Source organism: Bradysia coprophila, unplaced genomic scaffold, assembly GCF_014529535.1.
Source record: "Bradysia coprophila strain Holo2 unplaced genomic scaffold, BU_Bcop_v1 contig_232, whole genome shotgun sequence".
NCBI lineage: Eukaryota > Metazoa > Arthropoda > Insecta > Diptera > Sciaridae > Bradysia > Bradysia coprophila.
Window position 1 is genome coordinate 3,477,903 of NW_023503493.1, and position 20,771 is coordinate 3,498,673.

The 20,771-nt window shown below is 38.7% G+C and overlaps 1 protein-coding gene across 4 annotated transcripts in view; it reads right to left on the reverse strand.

The window, feature by feature from the left end:
* Nucleotides 1-413: 413 nt before the first annotated feature.
* The window catches only part of LOC119075960 (acyl-CoA:lysophosphatidylglycerol acyltransferase 1-like), a 31,088-nt gene continuing 10,730 nt past the window's right edge, over nt 414-20,771 (reverse strand). The window contains exons 2-6 of one of the 4 annotated variants that reach the window (XM_037182541.1): nt 6,084-6,465; nt 5,816-6,024; nt 3,303-3,523; nt 2,918-3,236; nt 414-1,098 (exon numbers count right to left, since the gene is read on the reverse strand). In XM_037182541.1, the coding sequence (XP_037038436.1) occupies nt 674-1,098; nt 2,918-3,236; nt 3,303-3,523; nt 5,816-6,024; nt 6,084-6,103 (1,194 nt within the window). In that variant the 5' untranslated portion in view covers nt 6,104-6,465 and the 3' untranslated portion in view covers nt 414-673. Of the gene's footprint in view, nt 1,102-2,917; nt 3,237-3,302; nt 3,524-5,815; nt 6,025-6,083; nt 6,503-20,771 lie in introns of those variants that run through there. The other 3 variants (XM_037182539.1, XM_037182540.1, XM_037182537.1) reach the window with 3 other exon arrangements.

Below are 20,771 nucleotides of genomic sequence, written 5' to 3' on the forward strand. Positions count from 1 at the left end.
TTTCTGTTTGTTTCTTCGATTTACTTCGTCTTCATTTCCTGGTTCTGCTCGGTTTTGAAAGGTCAATTTATTAAATATACAAAAAGTCACTAACGTTAAAATGGTAACACCGAACAGTTTTTCTCTCTTATTAATTATTGTTTTCCATACTAAAATGCTAAAACGTTTTTTCGACCTTTTAGAAACGGCAAACGTGTGTGGCGCGATACAAACTCACTGTTCATCCATTCAAGGCTCAATGAAATCTATTACTTCGAGTGTTTCGTTATGCTCGCAAATCGACAGCAAATGACTAGCCGTTTCTAAAAGGTTCCCTAAATAGAAACGACTCTTACCACACTAGGAAAAATTGTTTTTTTCTTTTAAATGTTCTGTTGTCTCTACCATTTCTTAAATGGAAATTTGTTTCTTTCTTTCTTTTGTTTATTTTAATTCACATAAATTGAATGCAGTAGATACAATAATTCAAATCACACTCTGACGGGTTACATTTGTAAATTGTAAATTTATCTCACCCCCGCGAATTCTCTATTTTCAATTCTCGTAACAACAACAACAAAAATTCACCCGAAAAAATCGTGTCCGTGCGCTAATAGGTCAATTCCAGAAACAACCAACCAACCCACATTCCTCGCATTACACTGTCCAACACGTCCACATCCCGTTGTTCTTCTTACGCAAAACCGAGCACATAGAATCGATTACAATAATCGGCCAGCATGTAGAACATTTGCAGATGCACATACGTTGACGTGATGAAAAACAAATTGATAATCACCAACCGTAGCATATCCTGTTGCACGACAATCGGCGGCATGGCCACCGGTATGGAAAAGTTGCCGTTTTTGTAGAAATCGTCGAGGATTTTCTCCTTTTCGTGCCAGCGTTCGTACAGCCATTTGGTGAGGCCGTCTTCCGTTTTGGGCAGCTGTGATGTGTGATAGAGGCGATACAGGAAGTATGTGGGACACGGTAAACGAATGCCGTGGATGATGTTCAGGATGTCTAATGGTTTACCGTTTGGATAGGCGATGGTTATGTCCAAAATGTAGTCGAGATAGTGACGCGTTTCCGTGGCGGTGGGTGTTGCCGCGGGATCTGCTGGTGAAGATTTTTTTTTTTAATTTTTGTTAAATGGAGTAATTGAGAGAGGACCAATTTCACCAATACAAGAGGTGGGAACGCTTGTCTCTTCAGCTCAACGAAGCCGTAAACGTAAACTTCTTCGTCTGGGCTGCAGTGTCAGAAAAAGTCTTCTCGCTCGCTGGCGAGTTTTGACTGCAGTATATGACTAAGGGGTCAAAGTTTCCGAACTTAATTTTTCTTGGCCCTCACTAACCGGTTAACTCCGTAAAATCAAAAAATTTGATTCGTGATCTCAGCGGTTTCTGGAACTTTGATCCAATATTACCAAAAAAGTGTCCCAAAAAACCGCTAACTTTGACCTGGCCATTTCTTATTCAAGTGCTTTTTGGAAAGGCAATTACATAGCCTACCAACGGTAGCTGGCCGAGCTGGAGACATATCAAAGAATCGGGCGCCACAGCTCTAGGAAGCACCAGTTGTTTTCTCACAACTTTTTTTTTCCAGAAAATTGTGGAAATTAATAAGCGTTTCGAACGACTTGAACGATTTTCACTCAAGAAATTACAAGACTTATGATACCTTTGAATGATATGCAACCATTTGACTGGGTCTCAATCTTCCCAAATGCATCACCAAGCTAGAACTCTAGGAAAACTAGCATTTCCAGCAGTTTTTCTTTGGATTTTAGGAAAAATTGGCATGTTTGGATGTCAGTTCCTAGATTTCCATCACTTCGAAGAGTGACACTTCTTCCCAGTGCTAGAAATCTAGGATGGTGAGTACTTCCATCGGTTTTTTTTTGAAATTTCTTCTGGACTTGAGGCAAGTCTGAGATGTCTGGAGGCGTATCTCCTCCTACAAAGCTAGAACTCTAGGAAAAGTAGCATTTCCAGAAGTTTTTTGGTTGTCTTCTCTGGATTTGAGGAAAGATTGAGGTGTCTGGAGTTCAGTTCCTAGAATTCCATCACATCGAAGGGTCCATCTACTTCCCAATGCTAAAGCTCTAGAATGACCAGTACTTCAATCATTTTTTTAAAAACTTTTTTCTTGATTTAAGGAACGGTTGAGGTCTCTGGAGGTTAGTTCCCAGAATTCTATTGTTCTAGTCAGTGGACAGTGGACATTCGAAATATATGAGAACTAACCTCTAGAGACCTGAAGCCTTCCTCAAATCAAGAAAAAAGATTTTTTTTAAACTGATGGAAGTACTGGTCATTCTAGAGTTCTAGTATTGGGAAGTAGATGGACCCTTCGGTGTGATGGAACTACGAAAAATTACGGAAAAATTCGGATTTTTTTCCTGACTTTTCTTCCTAATTTTTGGAATTTTTAAGTCCTGGTCCTCGCCACTAGATCAACGAAGTCGACATGGTCGATGACATCCGGCAACTCAGTTTCTGGCTTAATACACAGCGATGAAACGGTTGTAAAGAACGAAATCACTTCAAGGTACTGTGACTCTGATACAAGGAAAAATATTCGATTCCGTTGGACACAGTTCCTGAAGCAAGTTGCCCGAAAACCAGACGAGTCAGTTTGCGAGTTTCACAAATGTATTCACGTGAAATGAACCGAAAATATTCGTCTTGTAATGGTCAACTTTCGCATGAGGCAAAATGCCTCGTAATGGTCGACTTTCCCGTGGGGTGGGCAATAAAACATCATTTTCTTGCCAGAGACTATAGGCGACTATAAAAATGACGGCAAGAATATTAGCAGAACAAGCTACAGTTCTACTACTTCTTTTGATGTATCAAATTTCGATATAGAGATTGAAGCGAAGCTTTTTCCCTTAATTTGATTCAACAACAACAATAACTGAGACAATTACCTTCACCATTATCCTGTGTAACTGTCCCGTTGTTTGTCGATTGCTTGCACGAATTGTTATTTCCCTGTTGCGACGTCGTCTGTGTTTCATGTGGCGGCAGAACCGAAAATATCGCCTTCAGTGCACCGACTCTGGGTAGCGATACATGATTCATCAGCGGCAGATTATTTTTCAGCGCATACTGCTGACTCACTTCCTTCCGTTTGCGCAGGAACCCACCTTCGGGAAACAGAACCATCCAATTTCGCATCCGCGGAATGAACGATTCCTCGATGTGTTCCATCAGCTTTTTTATGGACAGATCACGAACATTTTTCCCCTGAAACGATCAAAAAACGTTGAAATGGTTTGGCATTGAGCGAACGTTTTTGTTGCATTCACTAACCGAACTGATGAAAAAGTCTTGATGGATGAGACTGACGATTCCAAAGTTTGTGAACTTGAACAGCCGTTCCATAATCCACATTATATTCGGAAGAATATCTGGCTTTGTGGTAAAGCTGGCCATCATCAACGGTACGTCAGCTGTGGACTGATGATTGGCTATCACCATGGTGCGGACATCTTTTTTACGTGTCGGTGCTATGTCGTCTCCCAATTCAACAACTGAAATTATTGTAAGTTTTGCGTTAAGTTTTGCATTAACGCCAGGTGAAGTTGTTTACTATCGCAAAGTATGTGAACAACTTCACCTGGCCTTAAGTCTGGAAGCTATTCAACATAAAGATGGAAGTTTTTGATAAAGCTCCGAAGTACACTTTAGAGACTCACACAGTCAGTTGAGACCGAAGACTGACTGGTCCAGCAGATAATTTCTCTGTTATAATTTAGGTTCCCATTTTGTGTCTTATTCTGTTCTTTAGATCCTCGGCAATCAAACGTAAATTTCGCGGGTTTCATTTTGTTAAATTTTAACCTCTTGCAGACGTCAAAATCTAACGAAATTGGCGAGTCTGTTACTTCTTTAGATCTAAGTATTTTCAACAGCTTGAAGGTAAATCTTTTACTTCAACTGTTTCAACATAAATCTTTCTATTTAAGATCGCGCTAACCCAGTTTATCTATTTATGGCACCGCTGTTAATAACTCACGCTACCACATGCGAAAGTTGTCAATTATACGTCAGTTTTCATCCTGCGAAAACTATACATTACGTGCCAGGCAATAAACTATCTAAGTGTCAATAGTGGCATAAGTAAGTGTGTCGATCCAGAGCTAACTTTGAATAGGATTTCGTTATTTTTCATCGAGCTACAGTCGGCGCCTTTGAAATGAGTGACACATTTCGGTTCAGCTGTTTTACAGCCAGGTAATGGTAAAATCAGTTAAATACGTTAAAAGAATACTTGTTTGTATGAGTAGATCAGCTGAGAGACAGTTGAAACGAAATTTGGCACTCGTTTCAAAGTCGCCAACTGTATGTTTGTAGGTGTACCCTGTACGGCCTGTGTAACTGGAGAAACTTTTGTAAGAAAAGAGCAAGTTTTCGGTTCTTGATCACCTTTCACCCGACACACAAGCTTCGAAGAATGTTCAAAGTGGTTTCGGCTTTTTGAGTCGAACACCTTTCTAGGCGCATGTAAAAAAGTCCACTGGAAAATGCGTCCGATTTCGGTCGGATGTTTTTCAAAACGACTTTCGCTGATATTAAAAATGTAAGTCTGCAACTGCACATGCTCCAGAACAAATATTTTTGAATCACATTTTTGCCGTGTTCGCGGATCTTCGAGATTCGAAGTTCGAGTGAAGGAACCTATTCTCTTTGCACTTCAACGCATCATTCGTCGTGTCACTTCCCATGAATGTTTCATGTCGTTGGAAAGCAGAGGTTAGTCAGGGTTTTTGGTTTTTGTATTGCCTTTCGGTTACAGAAAAACCGCTACAAGTTAGCCGAAGTAGCCAAATTTTTCCACTATTTTGAACTGCTCATATCTCAGTGTATCTGTCCAAAAAAGAAAACTCACAATTACCTTTCCAACGACACCCCACACGACTGTGTAGCTTTCATGAATTTGAAAAGATCATCTCCCACTAGCCACAATCCCTGTCAGGGCTCTGAAAGTTCGCTGAAAAACGCGTCCGATTTCTGTAGGTTTTCAAAAGAATTTCTCATAGCCTTCAGATCCGATATACAAACGCTGGGCTTGTCTCTAAAGTCAGCTATCGGAACTTGTTGCTCAAAATGCACACTGGTGCGTTTCCATTTCTGACAAAATTGTTATCTGACCATATTTTCAGTTGAGAAAATTTCGTCTTTCTCACCCGTGGGCAGAAAATAGAAATTTCCTCACCTTTTTTAGATTTATCAGTTTGGAACGACCATTTAAGATCTCGAAACACAGATCTGTTGATCCTTTGTTTCCATTCCCGGTCATCATGTAAATCATGGTAGCCTTCCTGTTGCCGATAGGAACCTGTCTAAGATGTCAGGTCCTATTGCAGCAATTTCCGAAGGAACCACCTCGTATAGTCTCCGAGCATCCTGCGTCTTAGTTGAAGAAATTTGGGGCAGTCACATATCAAGTGTGCACCCGTTTCTTCTTCTAGATCGCAGGAACATCTCGGAGTGTCCGAAAGCCTCAACTTATTCATGTGCCGATTCAGCCCGCACTGTCCCGTAATCGCTCCTACTACTCTTCTAATGCGATTTCGGTCCATTTTGAGCAAATCTTTGGCCCATTTTTTGTTAGGCTTAGGGAAGAAGCATTTCGTGTGAAGAAACATTTCCCACCTTAATTGTCACTTCGTTTCTCTTATCTCGCTTCGCTCTGGTTGCAAACTTCTTGTCGGAATTTCTTATTCTCTCCCCTCGGTAAACAAGTAACTATTTCCGAATCTCTTTCATCTTAAGCTACACAAGCCCACATGGAAAGCGTAAACAAAGTAAAATCAACTCACTGTCATATCCAGCCGTCCACGACCACATGGCCACAACCGATAGCAGCCAGTGGAAAAATAGTCCCTCTATGCGATAGTACAGATCGGGCTTGTAACTTTTAACGGGCAGCAGTAGTGTCATCCATAGTACATATGTTGGTATACAGTAAATGTTGTTGATTATCACAATTGTGGTTCGAAATAGAGCTTTCGGGTATGTAATGAAATTGCTGTAACAAAAAGACCATATTAGGCTCTCGACCACAACTCCCAGGCGTGTCGCACTCACTTTCTGAACAAATCAGACATCTTTGGTTAGTGTTGCTTTTGCCTTAAATTAAACTCAGCGAAATTCGAATCGGTAGTATTGAGCTGCTTGATTGAGCCGGTATGAATAGTAATTTAGTGTCTTCTTAGTGTCGTTTAATCTTATCTAATTGTCTTCATTAAAATGTGTCATTTGCGGTTCCGTCTAAATAGTAAAATTACGTCTACGTTATGCGCTATGTTTCTCGTGTGCTATTGTTTCCCATGTACGTAATTATTGTGCTCCACATGAACATAAAACTTGATGTGTATGAAGTGGCCGGCGTTGTTTTGTTTTTGTTCCTACGTCATTTGATAATGAAGTAAATTTCAGTGACCTTGTGACCTGGTTGACCTGGTGGTATCTGAAATTCAAAAAGAGACGAAAAAAATTATTTCTCATTTTTCTCAGAGATATGGATGTCCAACGTTCAGGCTTAATGGAAGCAAGATTAATTACAACGACGAAAAAAGAAACAGAGTCACTGACTCGGTGACTTTACTTTCAAACGTTCACAACATTGGACGAAAACAAACGGGCAATATCTCGATCTTTAATAACTAAGACCACCCGCGAATCATCGTTTGATTGAATTAAACACTATCAGTAACCGTGCAATGTTTATATTTGAAGTCAAGGAAAATAACAGCGTTGAATTGCTCGAAAAAATGTCGAAAATTTGTTGCTGCATTTGCAGGAATTTTAATAATATTCCGCCTTTGCGAGGTTGGCTATGATTGCACACAAAATCGTCACTGCACTGTGCTGTGCTGTCCTTCAATTTCGCAAACCGAAGAGATCCATTTCGTCGATGTCAATGTAGAATATGCACGGTGGGGCTGAACGAACTTAAAATAAATATGTCGACTTCCATCTCGGTTCTTTTCATAGCTGAGTTAGGGGAGGCGTGTACTATCCAACGGCACATGTTGCAGGCGCAACCGCTGAGCCGTTTCTGAGAACTAGGAATATCGTCGCCTGGCTCCGCGGAAGTTGCTGGACCAGTGTTTGAAACTGGAATCGGTAGAGGGACAAATTCTAAGAACAACCATGTAAAAATTATTGCTCTCGGTCATTTGGTCGCAGAGCAATAGAAGCTGAAAGTCGAAAATTCCACCTCTTCAAGCGGTGATGCCTCCTCGACGAAGTTCTCGTCAGCAAAAAAGTGACTTTTCTGAAAATGTACCAAAAGAGACCACTTTCAAAAAAAAAATTATTGCCATTCGAAAGAGCACATTAACCTTGTCTAGAAACGCTATTAAAGTGCTGGATCGAGAACTTCGTCGAGGAGGCATCACCGCTTGAAGAGGTGAAATTTTCGACTTTCAGCTTCTATTGCTCTGCGACCAAATGACCGAGAGCAATAATTTTTACATGGTTGTTCTTAGAATTTGTCCCTCTACCGATTCCAGTTTCAAACACTGGTCCAGCAACTTCCGCGGAGCCAGGCGACGATATTCCTAGTTCTCAGAAACGGCTCAGCGGTTGCGCCTGCAACATGTGCCGTTGGATAGTACACGCCTCCCCTAACTCAGCTATGAAAAGAACCGAGATGGAAGTCGACATGTTTATTTAAAGTTCGTTCAGCCCCAACGTGTATATGATTAGCCAACACAATCACCGATCAATAAATTTAAGGATCAGAACACGGTAAATTCAAGTCATACTTTAAGTCGTGAAGGTTGTTTTCTATTGGATATTACAGGTCTGTAACATCTAAGAACCAGCCACTGACGATATTTTTCAAATAATCACATTCCACTGAACTACTGACAACTACCTCAATCAGTGGAATGTGTGTGGAATGTGATTATTTGAAAAAATCTCGTCATTGGCTGGTTTTTAGATGTTAAGGACTGTAACACAAGTAGCGGATAGTTGTCTCGTACCATAATTTATCAAGAGAAAATATATATTACACACGAAGAAGTCGAGGCTTGCCGAGACTGATAGTGACAAATGTGTACTCTATTTTATCACATAAACGAAAACAAGACAACAACATAGACCTGAAGTGTAAATTTTGAATTAAACTTCTTCAATTTCAATTTCATTTATTTCCAAGAAAAAACTTCTTACATTAAACACACAGCGTAGCTCCAGTATGCGTTACAATTCTAAGGAGCTACAACAGTTTAAGAGTCATATCGCCAAAACTTCAGGTGATTTTTTTAACTTTGGGAACAAGCTGTCTCCGATTTTAATGAGTGATAGCTCGTTGGATTCGTCTTTCAATTCTAGGAAACACGTATCTTCCACTTTTTCTAAAAAAAAAATTGTTTTCTGTGAAAAGTGTTTAAAAGTGATCACATGTCAGAGGGTACCGAAAACAGTTTTTCGACAATAACTCAAGAAAAAATTATTTTAAATTATTGTAATGTTGTACGAATGTCGGCCTTGGAAAGACCTACAGATAGAGTATACGCACTGCTTGGTGCGTGTTTATCCACGAGAGTTATGACTAAAAATATAGTGAATGTTCGGAGAGTACTCCTTCTCTGCAGCTTCGTTGTTCCGCGGAACTGAGTATGGGGTGTTGTAGTTGGCGTCACCCACTATCGTTCCACATATAAATGAGCCCAGTACTTTTGTGCTGCAAGCCCACAGAAGTGTTGGAAAAAAAGTTGGTGCCAAAATGCAGATTTTTTCCTTCTTTCCGGGGGCTCTAGAGCTGGAATAGCATCAGGAACGGCACTATGGCAGTCATTTTTTATCGTCTACTATGCTTTTACGTTATCAATACAAAAACGCGTCGCTAGTATCGTAGTATCGTAGTATCGTTCCAGATGCTGTTCCAGCTGTAGAGCACTCAGAAAGAAGGAAAAAATCTGCATTTTGGCACTAACTTTTTTTCCAACACTTCTGTAGGCTTGCAGCCCAAAGGTACTGGGTTCATTTATATGTGCAACGATAGTGGGTGAGGCCAACTACAACACCCCATACTCAGATCCGCGGAACAACGAAGCTGCAGAGAAGGAGTACTCTCCGAACATTCACTATATTTTTAGTCATAACTCTCGTGGATAAACACGCACCAAGCAGTGCGTATACTCTATCTGTAGGTCTTTCCAAGGCCGACATTCGTACAACATTACAATAATTTAAAATAATTTTTTCTTGAGTTATTGTCGAAAAACTGTTTTCGGTACCCTCTGGCATGTCTTCACTTTTGAGCGCTTTTCACAGAAAACAAATTTTTTTTAGAAAAAGTGAAAGATACGTGTTTCCTAGAATTGAAAGACGAATCCAACGAGCTATCACTCATTAAAATCGGAGACGGCTTGTTCCCCAATCACCTGAAGTCTTGGCGATATGACTCTTAACATAAAATCAAATTAATAAAGTTGATATAAATCTAGACAACAAGGACAGCTAGCAAGGCGAAAAGTACCATGAGGTGATGGTTGTATCTTAAATCTTCATATTAAATTCTTAAACAGATAGAAGTGATATTTGCTCTTTATTCGATCGTGATTTTCGTTTACAGCTGATTTAATTTAATTAGAATCGAGTCGCGTCAGTAAATACGCTTTCAATGAACGACAAAATTGATTGAGGGTAAGTGAATTTCTGATCGTTGACGGAAGGCCATTAAATAGCGTCGGACCAGAATCAAGCAGGCAACGTTTACCATAGTTCGACGAAATCTTAGGTTTCTTCAGCAAGTATGAATACCTTGTTTGGTAGCAATTAAGATTGTCCGAGAACTGCAGCGAGTGATGTTTCAGATCATTGATACAACAACAAATGAATTTGCAGACCGCGTATTCGTACATTCGCTGTACCGTTAATACATTCGGAAATTGCTCGCTAAAAAGACGCTCAGTTGGGTACCTCAATGGCAATCGGTGGGTGGCTTTTAGCGCTCTCTTGTGCAAACCGTGAAGCCTTTCAATCAATGACTTTTTGGCAGAACCCCACACGCCAACACAATACGTCAAATGGCAATGAACAGTAGAAAATTATATCAGGCGGAGGATCTTTTTAGGCAAGAAACGAAGACGCTTAAGTACTCCAATTCGCTTGGACACAATCGAACACAAATTGGAAATGTGATCGTCCCAACTCACAAACTGATCAAGAGTCAACCCGAGACATTTGACCGAGGAAAAAACATTAATCTCAACGCCGTTAAAGGTTAAAACTGGCTGACCGTCAACCTTCACATGAGGCTTGCGAAAGTGAACCAGCTTCGTCTTATTCAGGTTCAGAGTAAGCTTGTTCAAACGGAAATACTCAGCAACAACCCGCAAGTCTTCGGATAGATCGGAAACGTTTTGAGCGACGACTGCAGAAGAGACGAACATATTCGTATCGTCGGCAAATCCGAAGGGAGTGGAATGGATCGGCAGCTTGAAAAAATCGTTAATGAACACTACAAAAAGCAAAGGTGACAGGACGCCACCTTGCGGAACACCGATCGTCACATCAACCAACGGACTAGTGACTCCATTACACACCGTGCACCGCTTTCTATCGGTCAGATTGCTTCTGATCAAATCGTGTGCAACACCCCTCACCCCAGCACGCTCTAACTTGATGAGAAGCAGCTTGTGGACAACTGTGTCAAACGCTTTGGACAGGTCTATAAACAGTCCAGAGACCACCTTCTTATCATCAATGTCCTTATTAATCACATTGATCAGCTCAAACAAAGCAGTGTGCGTACCGCTCCCATCCCTAAATCCATACTGGCGTACATTGAAAAAGTTGCAACTCTTGAGGAAGCGAGTGAGAGCGCGTTGAATGACAATTTCTAAAATCTTATTAACCGCTGGTAGCAGCGAAATTGGTCGATAGTTTCCTACTTCATCTTCCAAACCCTTTTTATAAGCAGGCACGACCAAGGCAACCTTAAGCCCGTCAGGATACTTGCCATAGAATAAACAGAGATTGAATATATCGCACAAAAACGGAATTAAACTTCTAGTTAAGTAATTTTGACATCCGAACACCGCGAGTATGTGATAATAGTACATTACTGCTATAAGGCTGTATATAAGAGACGTGTACGTATACGAGCGCTTGCGCGAGTATTAGTACGAGTCTCTTATATAAAGCCTTATATCAGTTAGGTATTTTATCGCAGTAGGCAAACATCTCTTTTTCTAGTGATATAATTTTGCTTGCAGAACCTTTAGCTCTCTAGGGTAAATTTGTTTACTCTTATGTACGTCGTGTATATAGCGCACAATACACACACACCGTATGCGATAAAAGATTTAAAGATTTAATGACTAGAAATGCCAAGAAAAGATGTCTTTGCTTACTCGTTCTATCCTATCCTATCCGGCGAAGGCTCAATGCTGAAAAATAGAGTAATAGTCTATCAACTGTTTATAAGGGAGGAGTTTGGTGTGTTCCAAATAAGTAGCCTTTGTCGAAATGCGCCATATTTAGGCGCCCTTCTGAGACCTTGAGGAAATTCAATTTCCACAAAATGTCGGAAAGCGCCGAAAAATAAAATATTGATTATTTCTGCTTTGTCACAATTCAACGTAATTCACTGAAACTATTTTCTAACGAAATGAATTTTTTGTTTGAAAAACATGTTTTTTTGTTAGTTGAAACGAAGGAATAGTCAATGTATGAGCTATTTGCAGTCGAATGGTCTGTTAACAGTCAAGGGAATAAAAGTTGAGTTTCATTTTATTTTTGATTCGCTAGACTTTTACATGCAAAAAGGTATAACCTACTTCGTAGAGGTTGGTCATTTCTTTGCCACTGTCGGCCCGATGAGATGTGATATTTTTGAGCAGCACTATTAAATGCAAACCATCGACTCATATCATCACGCAGTGGTGCGAACCCTTCGCTATAGAAAATTTTCACTTTCTCGGATAGCTACACGTCTTAAATGAAATTTCTAACTTTTCTTCCCTATAAAAACAAACAACTATTACTCTATTTTTCAGCATTGAGCCTACTCCGGCGAAAGTTCAATGCTGAAAAATAGAGTAATAGTTGTTTGTTTTTATAGGGAAGAAAAGTTAGAAATTTCATTTAAGACGTGTAGCTATCCGAGAAAGTGAAAATTTTCTATAGCGAAGGGTTCGCACCACTGCGTGATGATATGAGTCGATGGTTTGCATTTAATAGTGCTGCTCAAAAATATCACATCTCATCGGGCCGACAGTGGCAAAGAAATGACCAACCTCTACGAAGTAGGTTATACCTTTTTGCATGTAAAAGTCTAGCGAATCAAAAATAAAATGAAACTCAACTTTTATATTATTTTCTCATCACCAGACTTACCATCCACGGTTGGCTGTGGTGCGGATGGCTGTTGTGAAGCAACCACAATAATGGTTTTACCCAAGCAAAAGAAACTAGTATCAGTGTTGTGCAAGAACAAAAGAAGAATAAAAACTTCAAATGCTCACACTGCTACATGTGAGGTGTCTGGTTCGAATATAGAAATACCGAGATATCTCTTCACCGAGGCGCTAAGCACCAAACCTTCCAACCACCGAATTTTCTACTCTTTTACTAAGGTCAACACAACGTTTTTCACGACAAAGCCTCCTCAAGTTTCAGCTGAGGTAAGAAAATGACTATTTTCGCAACAAGTGACGAAAAATAGCACTTTCCATTGCCTTTATTGCGAATAACGTTGTACGAAACTCGATGATAAATGCTTTTTTAGGCACATGATGTGTATTCTCACACTCGGTTTTCGAGTACGGTTTTCGAAGCATGTGAAAAGTGTTTAAACGTGCGATCTACCTGAGAAGTAAACAAATTGACGACCTTTTATCTGATTATTGTGACTGATGTTATGATGAACGCGTTTTAAGGGATCTCTTAACCGCTTTAACAGGTTCTGCATCAGCATGCCATTCACAATATTTACCTAACGTCTGCTCATTCATTTAGTCCATCACACAGTCGATAATTCATTGTCGAAAATGTAAGGTGGACTGTTTACTCTTAAGCTGAACCATACCTTAACTTTAACTGCTTAGCGAAAGAATTCGGAGAATTCGATTAGTATATTTTCGGACAGAGCTGTAGTAAAATGAGAAATTGTACACTGGTTGATCGTTCTCTGATGAACGTACTAGAATGCTGTAAACGTTTCGTAAGATCGTAATTCGTCGGAATGTAAATTTTGTTTTTTATTCTTCCAACTATCTAGCTGTATTTCTCATTCATTTTATTGTTTCTAAACATCAAAACAGTTATAAATAAAAAAGAACATTTCGTGAAGCATGTTACATCACAACAGAAGAAATAAAAATACAATTTTTGTCATTCCAATGTCACGTCTCTCTCGCATACACCGACTATTTAACGAAATAATTCTCCGGTGTGATATGATGATGTGTTGCCGTATAACAAACAATAATTAATTTCAGTAAAATTGTAAAAACTAGTACGGCAGACATTGAGACCGCGTTAGACACGGTGCGCTTGAGATGAATTTTATTACCAACAATGTCGGAACAGGTTTCGCTTTTTCAAATCAAACTTTCGTTTTGTTTGAACAGTTAGGAGGCATGCCGTGCGTGCTTTTCAAAATATTGATTTGATTTGTTCGTTTAGAGGCTCTACGTGATTTCCGAACCACGCCTACGAGTATGCAAATACTCTCTGAGGAAAGTTAGTCGCATCATTGATATCCCGCCTAAATGTAGTCTAGACGATGCACACAAATTAATAGTGTCTGGGCTAGGTCACACACTGCAACTACCCAAATTATGAAGCTTAAAGCTCAAGCAATGTTACCAATGCGATAAAATAGCTAGAAGAATTCCATGGAGTTTTGTCTGACACCGGAGTCGAACCCGGATCAATTTTGCATTGTATTTGTTTGGTACTACTAGATAGACGTTTTGGCATGGTGACACAGTTGTCAGATACGTGGTTATAGAAAAAAATGTCATCAAAGTTATTGTCATTCTCGTTGAAACCTTTGACGTCATTTTTTCCTTAAGCCAAAAGTTTAGTGGAAGGTGCGGGAAAACAGGAAAAGAAGAAATATATTTTTTCTCGCCAATAGTTACTGATCGACAAACCGAATTTCCCATAATTTTGATATTGGGATCCGTCAGAAAACGGCGGGAAACAGGCAAATACGCCGACTGTTTCGAGACTCAACAGAAAACACATTTACCCAACAAAATCTCTTCGAGAAAAGTGTGACGCAGTCTTTGTAGTACAATTTCTAAAATGAATGATACCGCTAGAGGTGACGCTTTCAGCTTCGTTACGCAAACATTAAATTGTAGACCCAATTAGTTCAAACAAACTGGCTTAGTTTTCCTCATCATCTGCCAAATAATTTTTACCAAAATAAAATTTGACTGGAAACAACCAAAATTTTACCAAAAAAATCTGCGTCGCAAAGTGGCAGATGTTCAGGAACAAGAAAATTTATCTGCCACATGCGACGCAGATTTTTTTGGTAAAATTTTTGTTGGTAAAAATTATTTGGCAGATGACGAGAAAAACTAAGCCAGCTTGTTTGAACTAATTGGGTGTAAATTTTAATTTTTGCGTAACGAAGCTGAAAGCGTCAACTCTAGCGATAGCATTCATTTTAGAAATTGCACTACAAAGACTGCGTCACACATTCCTCGTAGAGATTTTATTGGTATATCACTCGTTTTGGAAATTTTAGGTAAAAAATTTGACGAAAATTGAAAATTTGACGAAATTTCACAAAAATATGACGAATTTTTAGGAAATTTGAAAATTTGACGAAAATCGAAAATTTGACGAAAATTGAAAATTTGACGAAATTTCACAAAAACATGACGAATTTTTGGGAAATTTGAAAATTTGACGAAAATCGAAAATTTGACTAAGGTCGGAAATTTGACGAAAATTGAAAATTTGACGAAATTTCACAAAAACATGACGAATTTTTAGGAAATTTGAAAATTTGACGAAAATCGAAAATTTGACTAAAATCGGAAATTTGACGAAAATTGAAAATTTGACGAAATTTCACAAAAACATGACGAATTTTTGGGAAATTTGAAAATTTGACGAAAATCGAAAATTTGACTAAAATCGGAAATTTGGCGAAAATTGTTTGGAGAATGCCATTTTTCATGTGTTTGTACTGAAAATGACGACTTAGAAAACGGCTCCCGAGCAGTTTGGTTGGCGTGTGATAGCTCATTTTCTTAGTATTTCAAGTGAAAATAGTTTAAAAATAATTTGGTTACGATATTGGACGTTTTGGCTAAAGTAGAATTCTCGCCTGTACATAGTTGCCGCTTCACAAAAAATTTTCTTCGTTCTTTTTTCGGGGGTTAGACTGCGTCAAGTCCTCCACTATCGCTCCGGACATGATGAGTTTTACGTTGTTTACCTCTGTTTTTCGTGTCAACCGAACTTTCTAGCGTAAACATTTTGTCGCAACCCAACGGTGATCCAGAACAGCCACAGAAGTTTGAAGCCAAGTTCCCGGAAGAGTATTGTATATATATAATTGGTATATATAGTCTTAACGGGAGTGTTGTATTAAGTGAAACGCACTGCTTGACGATATAATATGGAATGATTCTTTATTCACTTAAGTAACATATTCATGGTTCTTATACTAAAGAGAGAGAACTTACTTCTCTCTTACTTAATATAGTAAGGGGCACTACACCATCCCTCTTCGGCTAGATTGGTGTATGCCAATCGTATTATTATTTATTTCGTACATTATTTATTTCCTTTTGAAAGTTAAACTTTTCTTAGTCTTAAAACTAACCATTGCTTATAATTTATTAATTTTTGGGATTTGATTTCACTTTGTGAGATTGCGACTCTCACCGTCCCTTTTTTTTTTTAAAGAAATTTATGATAACATAATTTCAAACTGAATTGCAGATTGAAATAAAAATTAAATTGTAAATTAACCCTTAATCTTTAACCTTAATTTAAAAATAAAACTTCACAATAAAATCATAAAAATATTAAAATCATTCTTTTATTTTTGTGACGATTCATTCATATTTTCGGACTCTATCTTTATGCACAGTTTTCAAAAACTTGTCGCCATCTGTGATCGTAACATTTGATCCTTGGATATCCTTAACTATGAATGGACCGTCGTAGCGTTCCGAATGTTTATCATATGGCTCCTTAAACAACTTTACTGTATTATTTAACTCTAATTCTATCGGTTTGGCAGAACGGTCATAATTCATTTTGTTCCTTAGTTTCATCTTGTCAATAAGATTTCTGGCGTCTACGTGTGCTCTTTGTAGTCTGCACTTCGCTTCCCTGCTAAAGTCATCGATATTATAGATTGGGTCAATTCGACCATCCATCCAATCGAATGGGAGCACTGGGCTCTTACAAAATATCAATTCATAGGGGGAGTATTTGAAATCATAAGACGCGTGATGGGAGATATTATAACAGAACGAGAAATATTTTGAATATTCTTCCCAGTTATCGAGCTGACCGGAAATGTAAGTTCTGACATACTCGTTAAACGTTCTGTGACTCCTCTCTGCTGTACCCACTGTCTGATGGTGATAAGCAGTGGATTTGCTGTGGGTCACATGGAAAAGGACCCATAGTCTTTCTAACACTGAATTCACATATTCCGTTCCCAGATCGGTGATGACCTGTTTCATCAGGCCGAAGATTAACACGAAATTATTGAAAATAGCTCTGGCTACCGTAAGAGCCTGTTTGTCCGGAATAGGAATGATTACCAAGTATTTGCTTAAATCGCAAATTAACGTAATCGCATAGCGATTTCCATTAAGGGAAGTAGGCAATGGGCCTATGGTATCTATCACTACTACATCAAAGGGGGCCTGGGGAGTATTTGTTAATACGAGGGCTTCTTTGTTCTTCACACTGACTTTCGTTAGTTTGCACTTCGTACAACTTTTGACAAAAGAGGCAACATCTCGCCTCATGCCTTTCCAGGCATAATAACTCCTTAAGTTTGCGTAGAGTTTCTTGTGACCTACATGTCCTCCAAAAATCGGATTGTCATGAAAGTACATTAAGAGTTCATTTTGTTTTGTCTTATCATTGATCAAAATCGGGCTTTTAATTAACACTATTCGTAGTTTATTCAATTTATTTTTGCAAATTTCTTTAAAAACGTTAATTGATACAAATTTGAACATAATATCGTTTAGCGACCACTGAATTTCGTTAAAATTTTTCTTTATCGCAATTTCTTGTAAACTATTAATTACTTTCTCGAGAATTGATAAATCATTGCGTATTTCTACCGGAACTTTCATACTGATCAGTTTCTTATAATTTTCGTATATATTGAGCTCTATTACCTCGTCTTTACTTCCTTCTGTACGCGTACACATTATTCGAGGTATCTTTTTATTTATATGCGCATTTAATTGTTCAATTACCGGTACGTAACTTATTTCTTGTGTTTTATTTAAATTTTCATTGGTCGTCATTTCAGTTTCCTTTTTCAAATTTCTTGTTTTGGATCTTGTCATAACATATACTGTCTTTGTTTTTCCATATAAATCTAGTAAATCTTTAATATTTAATCGCGATAGGGCGTCGGCCACTACATTCTTAGCTCCACTAATGTGTTCTATTGTGAAATCGTAGCCTTCGAGGTCCAGCCTAATACGAATAAGTTTAGGAGACAAAGTCTTGTGCGTAAATAGATAAATAAGTGATTTATGATCTGTACGGACTCGGAACGGTACTCCGTACACATAAGGTCTAAATTGGGTCAAGGCAAAGTGAATGGCCAAACATTCTTGAATTGGAGTCGACTTCACTGCGTCTGCTTTAGACCATGACTTTGATGCATAATAAATTGGTAGATCATTGTCGTCATGTAGCTGACTCAGTACAGCCCCACAACCTGTTATTGAGGCGTCGACTGTGACTATGAAAGTCTTAGAAAAGTCTGGGTAAGCTAAAACTGGTGGTTTTGTCAAAATTTCCTTTAATGTATCGAAACTTTCTTGGCATTGTTCAGTCCATTCAAAGGTCACGTCTTTTTTAGTCAAATTGTTCAATGGTTTTGCTATAGTCGCAAAATGTGGGATGAAACGTCGATAATAATTTGCGAATGATACAAATCTGTGTGCAGCGTTTTTGTCTGTGGGAACTGGATAATTTTTAACTTTCTCGTGTTTCCTAGGGTCTGGCAATATGCCATCAGGAGTACACAAATGTCCTAAAAAGGTTACTTCGGGCTCGAAAAACTTGCATTTATGAGGATGTATTTTCAAATTTCTGTCTCGCAACACTTGGAATACTGCTTTGAGATTTTGTAAATGATGCTTCTCGCTTTTCCCTATCACGACTACATCATCAATATAGAGAAATGCCTGTTCTGGGGGAATACCTGAAAAGGCAATTGTCATCATGCGAGTAAATGAATTCGGTGAAACGTTTAACCCGAAAGGCAAAACTTTCCATCTGTATGACCCAGTACTAGTACTAAAAGACGTTATGTCTCTGGAATTCTTTTCTAATGGCACCTGGTGGAATCCCTGGAACAAATCAATGACCGAAAAACATTTTGCGTTTCCCAAACTATCTAATATCTGATCCATTCTAGGCAGTGGAAACTTGTCTGCCACTAATTTTTTATTAACTTGGCGATAATCCAGACATAGTCTCCATCGTTCACGACCATTCAAAGGGGGTTTCGGGACTAAAATCAAAGGGCTATTATACTCGGATGCGCTTGGTTCTATTAAGTCATTTTTTAAAAATTCATTCACCTGAGCTTCTATTTCATTAATCTGGCTGTGCGGTGTACGGTAATTTTTTATATAAACCGGTGTGTCATCTTTTAACCTTAATTTTTGCTCATAAAAATTGTTTGTGGTCATCTTGTCAGTTTCTAATGCGAAAACGTCCGCATATTCTTCTATCAACGGGAAAAGCTGTTCTTTAGCGTAACTAGGAACTTTGTTTTCTAAAATTTTCAGTAAAGTTTCTGTCCTTTCTTTAGAAGAGATTTCCTTTTTCGTTGTGTAAACCTTATAATCTGACAACTTCTGAATTGGTAGACGGTCATTTTTCATTATTTGTACTTTATCCGTAGTATTGAGAATTCGGATCAACGGCTGAGCTGAGCTAATTATTGTGCGAGCTGTGAAGACTCCTGCACTAATTTCCCAAGAATCGACCCACTGGGGTTCTAACACTTCTTTTTTCAAATTGAATTGTCTAATTACCTCACTTCTCGCGGGTAAAACTATCGTATTTACTTCGGGACCTTCCCTTATTGGTACCGTAATCATTTGTTCGTTTAATGTAAATCTAAACGTCATATCTCCGTAATTTATATTGCATCTAAAATGTTTCATGAAGTCTTTACCTAGGATCCCATCTGACGGAATATTGAATTCATTTGGTACTACATGTACTGGAAAATTTACTCTAAAATCGTCATTACCCAACGTCGCATTCGTACAACCCAAAGTCGTTATGGGATCTTCCGTTATTCCTGTTATGTCAATCAAATTTTCTACATCTAATAGCGCTCTTGGGCGGACTGCGCAAATTTTTAAGAGAGTTATGTCCGCCTGCGTGTCAATTAGGAATGTGCATTGTTTATTTGAAATCGAACTACTCAAAACTATAAAATCTGAGTAGTTTGGGTTCATAGATAGAACCTTCCTTTGGACTATTGAGACTGATACGGCATCATTGCTGTTGTTTCCCCCAGCTGCTGGTATCGCTGAGGGGCTTCCTCGTTTCCCAAAGCCTCGACTATTCTAACTGAGTGATTCGGATAATTTTGATAATTCTGATAACTTCCGCGACCACGACCACGGCCACGATTCCAGGATCTTCCTCTACCATTATTACCTCGACCATTGCCGTTTTGATGGTAATTATTATTTCCACCATTCCATTTATTATAGTTTCCATAATTATTACCGTAATTACCGTAACCACCACGGCTTCTACCTTTTCCCCGTTTACCTCTAAACTGTGCCTTGTATGCTAACACTTGCTTTTCCTGCTTTTCGGTAGACGATTCTAAAATCAGTTTAGCAACTACTTCATCAGGATCATTGTATTGAGACGCTGATAATACGGCTTTAATCAGATCACTTCGAGCATTCGCCCGACACATGTCAATAGTTTCATCTACACACATTTCTCGTGCTTTGACCTTACCAACACCTTCCAACACTAAAGCTCTTTGGAGTGCTTCACTCAATTTCGTCGCTTCAAGGGCAAAGTCTTGAACCTTGAATCTGTCAAACTTCAAAGCCTGTAACCTACTCTTTACTACTTTAGACGTCTCAGGTTTAATGCCTACTTTAAGTCCATCAATTATTTCTTGAATAGTTTGTGGATCTTCAGGGACTGATTCCATAGCCTTATCTTCCAATTTAGTCATTAAATATGTTATCAAAAGGGTAACGTGCGTCGTACCTGCCATCTTCTCGAGAAGTTTGATAGAGTTTATGAAAGCTGTAAGGGCTAATGGGTCACCTGCATAATTCCTAGAGATAGTTTTTCCTGCCAAGGCAAGAAACTCTTCAGCTGATTGTACCATTTCTGAATCTGAGTCTGAATCACCTTTATCAAGTACTTTTGGGTCAATTTCTTTTACTCCGGGGGGTACTACAATGTGTACTTTCAAAGTTCCAAACAATTTGAGAAGACGATCTCTAATTTTTGTGTGAAATTCCGTACAATAAGTCAAATGGTCTTCTTGCAGATCGTGCGTTCTTATCAACTTTGTCG